Source organism: Theropithecus gelada, chromosome 10 (assembly GCF_003255815.1).
Source record: "Theropithecus gelada isolate Dixy chromosome 10, Tgel_1.0, whole genome shotgun sequence".
Taxonomy (NCBI): Eukaryota; Metazoa; Chordata; class Mammalia; order Primates; family Cercopithecidae; genus Theropithecus; species Theropithecus gelada.
Genome location: NC_037678.1, coordinates 50,478,404 through 50,484,826, shown reverse-complemented (window position 1 = coordinate 50,484,826; position 6,423 = coordinate 50,478,404). Strand labels below are relative to the sequence as shown.

Genomic DNA, 6,423 nt, shown 5'->3' with positions numbered 1-6,423 from the left:
AGCTGAGTAGTTGCAAAAAACTTTATGGCCCCCTCACTGCCTGAAGTATTTAATACTGGGTTCATAGCTTTTTACTCACCTCTGCTTTACTAGGAATCCAAGTTTGCTGGGTGATACCAGCTTAGATATAAAACCCTTAAAGTCCATACAGCTGTTAATAACAACAACAAAAAAGCCTTCTAAAAAGACTGATATCTTTCCTCTTTATCTAAAGAGCTACAAGAAGTACAAGGAACGTTTATGTGATTTCAGTCTATGGGTTCCCACTTGAAATGTCAACAACCTTCTAGAACAGAAATGCAGATCAGACTCAACGACAAACAGCAGAAAGGTAACAATAGCAACTGTACAATCGCGCCAGCATTCAGTCATCACTTTTCCGATCAAAACCATTATCTCCAAAGAGACTAATTCTATCCTGGGTCTCTTTTCTTCTTACAATAGAGATTCAGCAGTACGCCATCACCCTGATGGAAAACTTCAACGGAATCAGATTTACCTAAACTACCACTATTAACAAACTAGGTACCTCTATTTCACGAGTGAAATAGTCCCTTCCATACAATCTATAACATTTTACATCCTTTTTTCCGAGTTTACCAAGAACAATGGATCCACTTAATCTGTTTCAATTCCAGAGATATTCAACTTGATGAGGGCACACAAGAATTTATATTAAAAAAGAGTATTTGGAGGAAAGATGCCAAAAGTAGAAACCAAGCAACTTTGGATAAGTATTATATCCACTGAGATTTCATAACCTCCTAAGGATCCATCTATGAGAAGAGGTTGGATTTTCAGTAGTTTGTCAGTTCAGCAAACACTAAATGCTTTCGGTGATGAAACAGATGCTGGTGTGAGGCTGTCCCACGTATCACATATCCCAGCACCAAGCTCAGGGCCCACTGGGCCCCTGGACTTCTCTCTCCAAATAGAAGTAAACAGAATTTTGAATTCCACAACAGACAAGCACAGGCTGGGCTAGTTAGCTTGATCTTTGGCGCCACCTCCAGATCAAACTGCATTTCGTTTTACTACAGTAGGAACTCATTGAGAAATTCAAGGTGCATTTATAATTAAGTTACTGAATGGGGTGGGGGCTGGGGATGGAGAACCTCCTACCATAACTGTCTGTGGAGGACTGCAAAATTGAGTATTCCTTACAGCATGCTACCACGAGTCTGCCTTTTTTATTGTAAGACAACAGGTAAAAGAAACCACACAAACGTAAGGCAAACACTTAGAACGATCACCCAGGTTATGAAACAGACGTTTTCCAGCAACCCCAGACCCTTCATGTACACCTTCCTCACCTTAACCCTTCCCACTATAGAGATTAGTTTTAGTTTTCTATATCGTCTAACTAGTGTAATAATTCCACCAGAGATGGATCAGTTTTAAAATTGGAATTCATTACGTAGAAGCTATCCCCATGGGATAGAGCAGGGCTCGGCGGACCCCTCCTTTGAATGACCAAGTCGACTTGCTCAGATAATCCTTGGAGGGAAGGGACAAATGCGAGAAGTGTCTCCACAGCACTGTTTTGCTTTCATCACTGTCGCCCCAGCCATCGCCTCTGGAGGCCTGTGAAGTTGGAGCGGCCAGCCCCGCAAGGGGTGCCCAAAACCTGTCTCACTGGCTTCACACCTTTGGAGGGCTGGGCAACAGCACCACTCAGAAGTTCCGACAGCTGACGACCCCCTTCGGCTGAGCTAGAGGTCTTGGCTGGGCTCTAGGGGAGCCTGGAGCTGCCCCGACGCACCGCTTTCCGGTGGGAAGGTGACCAAGTCTGAGTTCTTGTTCTCGCTCTGGTCACTGTGCTGCTTCTTGTGGCATCTCAGCGAGTCATCCCTGACGAAGGAGGCGCCGCAGGTCTCACAGCGGAAGGCCCTCTGCGTCACGATCTTGGCCACATGTTGAGAGCTGCTCTCTCTGAGCCCTTCCTTGCCCAGAGGGGCCCAGTTCTCCGTCTTGGCCTCGTCCCTGTGCACCTTGTCGATGTGCTTGGCCAGGCTGCTGGGCCGCTTCGTGTCGAAGCTGCAGAAGTCACACTTGAAGGGACGGTCCTTACAGTGGACTCTGCTGTGCACGCGCAGCGCGGCTGCGCTGGAGCAGGAGTAGCTGCACTCTGGGCACTTCTCCGGGTGGTCGGCCTGGTGCAGCCGGCTGTGCTCCAGGAGGTCAGCGCGGTCCCGGCCCTGGAAGGCACAGTGCAGACACTTGAAGGTGTGCTTGATGCGGATGTGCGATTTGAGATTCGCCTTCATGGTGCAGCGGACGTCGCAGAACTCGCACTTGAAAGGCTTCTCCCCCGAGTGCACGATCATGTGCCTTTTCAAGTCCGAGCTGATTTTGAACTTGGCGCTACAGAGCCAGCACTGGAAGGGGGTATCCCCTAGCAATGGAAGGTGTGTTTCCATTAGAATAGGCAGGCAAAACAGACCCTCCCACCCCAACCTGCCTCAGCACACTTGGCCGCAGTGAGATGGTTGAGTTTTGTGAACTCTACCCACAACCTCCTAAGGACAACACTTGTTGTGCATATTAATGCAATCTTCACTACAATCCTATGAGTGGGTACTGTTACTCCCACTTTACAGATGGGGCAACTGAGGCTCACAGAGGTCAAGTTACTTCACTTAGGTCAAACAGCAGGGATTTGGAACCCAGGCACTATGGCACTCAAGTTCATATTCTTGATGACCCCTTCAGTTTCAAATCTAAACTCCCATTTAACTTGACATCCCGGAATTGAATGTGCAAGAAGAGGTGAGATTTAAATTACAAACAACTGCTTCAAATCAAGCTAAGACCTGTGAAGATGCTTACTATAGTGTTTAATCTATATGACATCAGTTACTGAGCTTGTATTTCAAGTGAAAGCTTCTTACTTTTATAACTACAGGCTGAATTTTATTTATAATATTAATGCATAATTATAGCAGCAGGGGACAAATAATAAAGAGCCATGGTCTACTCTCTAATTTAGAGTCCCATTCCCTGGAGACATTGCTAAGGGTTTCTAGTTGTTTTGAAGGTTGTTGCTTTAAACGTCAGTTGAATATACACAAAGATAAGCATCTTATCCTACACACCCATCCTTTCCCTAACCTCTCCCTGCATTCTAGTGGTTGTGACTTTTACACTTTTTTTTTTTTTTTTTTTCAGACAGTCTTGCTCTGTTGCCCAGGCTGGAGTGCAGTGGTGTGATCTTGGCTCACTGCAAGCTCCACCTCCCGGGTTCACGTCATTCTCCTGCCTCAGCCTCCCGAGTAGCTGGGACTACAGGCGCCCGCCACCACACCCGGATAACTTTTTGTACTTTTTTAGTAGAGGCGGGGTTTCACCATGTTAGCCAGGATGGTCTCAATCTGCTGACCTCGTGATCTGCCTGCCTCGGCCTCCCAAAGCGCCAGGATTACAGGCGCCTGCCAGCACACCCAGCTAATTTTTTTTGTATTTTTAGTAGAGACGGGATTTCACCATGTTAGCCAGGATGGTCTCGATCTCCTGACCTCGTGATCCGCCCACCTCAGCCTCCCAAAGTGCTGGGATTACAGGCGTGAGCCATTGCGCCCGGCCGACTTCGGCACTTTTAAGCTGAGTAGTAGCCTCACATCTTAGTCCGTCAGCTTGAGATTTTTTGAGGATTCACTCCTCTTCTCCACACTTAACTCCTCACTTGTTAGAAGCAGCTTTCTTTTCACCTTTAAGTAAAAAAAAATTTCCATTCTGTCTGGTGAATTCTCATACTTTAATCATTTTCAGATTTCAAGTTCAGAAGCCAATTATAAATAATTTAAATGGTGACTAGGAATGTGATATTCATCGGAGCCAAACACTGCACCAGGATTACAATCACTTCCTTCTAAGTCTGCTGTCACACTCGGGCCAGTGGATGGGGTAACCCATCAATATAATTTTGTTTGCTTTTCTTACATGCTGCTCATTTGGGGGCACATTTTAGCTTGCTTCTTGATTAGATTGTATTTCTTGAAAAAAGGCATCTCAATTTCAGAAGTCATCCACTCTCATAATTTTGTAACTTTCACAAGGAATTTTTTTAATGGATTTTTAAAGCTTCTGATTTAGTTTCTCTTGACCTTCTATACAAGTATCAGCCTGATATTTCTCTTTGCTGCAATCCCAGTTAGCCATATTCAGGTATTCACATATCAAATATCTCATGCCAGATGTTTTTTCCCTTCCTTTGCTAGAGTTTATCTTCTAGTTGGGAGTAAAGTCTTGAGTCCTTGCACATCATTCTATTTTGCTCTCATACTTGAGGTAATTTGGCTGGGTATAGAATTCTAAGTTCAAAATCATTTCCCAACTCTTGAGGGCACTGTTCCATTGTCTCCTAGAAGCCAATACTACCCCAGACATATTTCTAGATACAGATGTCCCCTGTCCACTCCCTTCCATCCTGATTGGAATCTTGTGAGCACTTTTACTCTCCTGGCCCCTTAGAATTACGGACTTTATTTCTCATTTGATTTTCTATTTTCACTCTATTTTCTTCTCACTTCCATTTTCTTTTCTTCCTAGACCTGGTCAGAAACCAGACTTCAGGACTGACTCTTATTCTCAGTTCACTCACTCAATTTTCCCCCCTAATCTCTGGGAAATTAATTTTATAGCTAGCAATCCTAGTTTTATTTCATACCTCTTTGTTCTCATTATCTCTTCATAGGTCTCTATTTGGATGCAACATTTCTGCCAGTGGGTAGACACCAATTAGAATGTGAAAATTACCCAAGTACTCTTACTTCCAGGATTAGTTATTGACTTGGCTCATTTTATTCCGTTCATTTCCTATAAATGACTTATGATCCTTGGTTGACTATATTTGGGAAGGTAGACTGGTTTAATGATTAGACATGGATGCCAGAGGTTTCACCTGCTACTGGGTTAGTTGGGCAGTTTTGCCAGGCCTTGGCTAGTCTCCCAAGCTTTGTGGCCCTGGCTGTCTACATGCTTGTTCCAAGCTCAGAGCCCTCAGGGCACTTGGATATTGGCTGGAACATTGGCTCCCAACTGTATGGCTGCCTCCCATTTGTCGGCTGGGACACAGCTTTCTATACTCAATTTTAAACATCACTATGTTCCTCTGCTCATCATTTTCCAGGAATTCACTGAAAATTTTCAACTTATGAGCATCCTTATGAATATCTCAAACCCCATTTTTCCATGCCACAATGAGTTGGTCCTATCACTTCAGTAGGCTCCCATAAAGAAAGGAAGGAAGTTCCTAAGGTTAAAAGTTTGTGATTTTTAATTATACTTAATGGATCTTGCTACATTCCCAATTAAGCCATGCAATCAGTGTGTACATTTACTGAAACATCTAGTTTATAGGTCTGACTGGAGATACATGCTTACCTTCTTGGCAGTTATAGTGGGTATCCACCCCAGCTGGATTCCATGTAGTCAAGATATAAAACCCAGCTGTCAGTCATATTTTACCAAAAGCTGTTGTTTCGGCAACAGAAAAATGACAAACCTCACAATTATCATAGAAGTTCCAAATTCTTGTACTTCTACCACACCAAGTCATTTAAGTTGCTTGTGTTAAGTAAATGAAGGTTAAGAAATTAGAGAAAAAGTAAGGGACTGAGGTTTCCTGGTCAGGGACTCACCCGTGTGGGATCGCAGGTGGACGGTGAGCTGGCTGGAGTTGCGGCTGGCATAGGGGCAGAGCTGGCATTTGTACGGCCGCTCGTCAGAGTGGATCCGCAGGTGCTTCTTGAGGCTACTGCTGTCCACGGCAGCATAGTCACACAGGTGACACTTGTGCGGCTTCACACTGGTGTGGCACCGCATGTGCATGGTCAGGTTGTCCTTCCGGCTGAAGCACTTGTCACAAAACTCACACTTGTGCGGTTTGTCTCCTTCAAACACATAAGGAGTCAAAGTTAAGGGTTTTTTGGTCAAGATGGCTACAGAGATTTGACCAAGATGGTAGCCTGGACATATGGGTGTGCTGCCTCCTCCTGTCCAAATACCGAGAGAGGAAGATACTGAAGTCTATATCAGCATGTTGGGAAACAAGAATGTGTATCATTCATTGATAGCTCAGAAATCCTAAGGGACAGATGACATAAAAAATCAGATTGATGGAGGAAATTATAGGCCAAACCCTGCTTGGGAAAAATGGCAGTTGTTATACAAGTACTCAGAATAAGAAGTGGCAGCTGTAGGGATCTTGGACAGCTTCATGAACCACATGGAGAAGGATCAGATGGACTCCTTCCTCTCACTTCTTCCAAACAGCAAGCAGCACGCCATCTCCCCCTAGGCTGTTGGTCAAAGGACGCTGAGGTCAGAAAAAGAATCCAAGGGCCTGGTAGTTAGAGATGCCAGGGATAGCAGAAGATCACATACCCAGAACATTTCCATCCAGCCATGTTTCATCACTACCCC

At 44.8% G+C, this 6,423-nt stretch overlaps 1 protein-coding gene across 2 annotated transcripts in view; it reads right to left on the bottom strand.

The window, feature by feature from the left end:
- Positions 1-1,171: 1,171 nt before the first annotated feature.
- The window catches only part of ZFP64 (ZFP64 zinc finger protein), a 96,808-nt gene continuing 91,556 nt past the window's right edge, over positions 1,172-6,423 (bottom strand). The window contains exons 8-9 of one of the 2 annotated variants that reach the window (XM_025399934.1): positions 5,640-5,891; positions 1,172-2,395 (exon numbers count right to left, since the gene is read on the bottom strand). In XM_025399934.1, coding sequence (XP_025255719.1) covers positions 1,713-2,395; positions 5,640-5,891 — 935 coding nt within the window. In that variant the 3' untranslated portion in view covers positions 1,172-1,712. The remainder of the gene's footprint in view (positions 2,396-5,639; positions 5,892-6,423) is intronic. The other variant, XM_025399936.1, reaches the window with a different exon arrangement.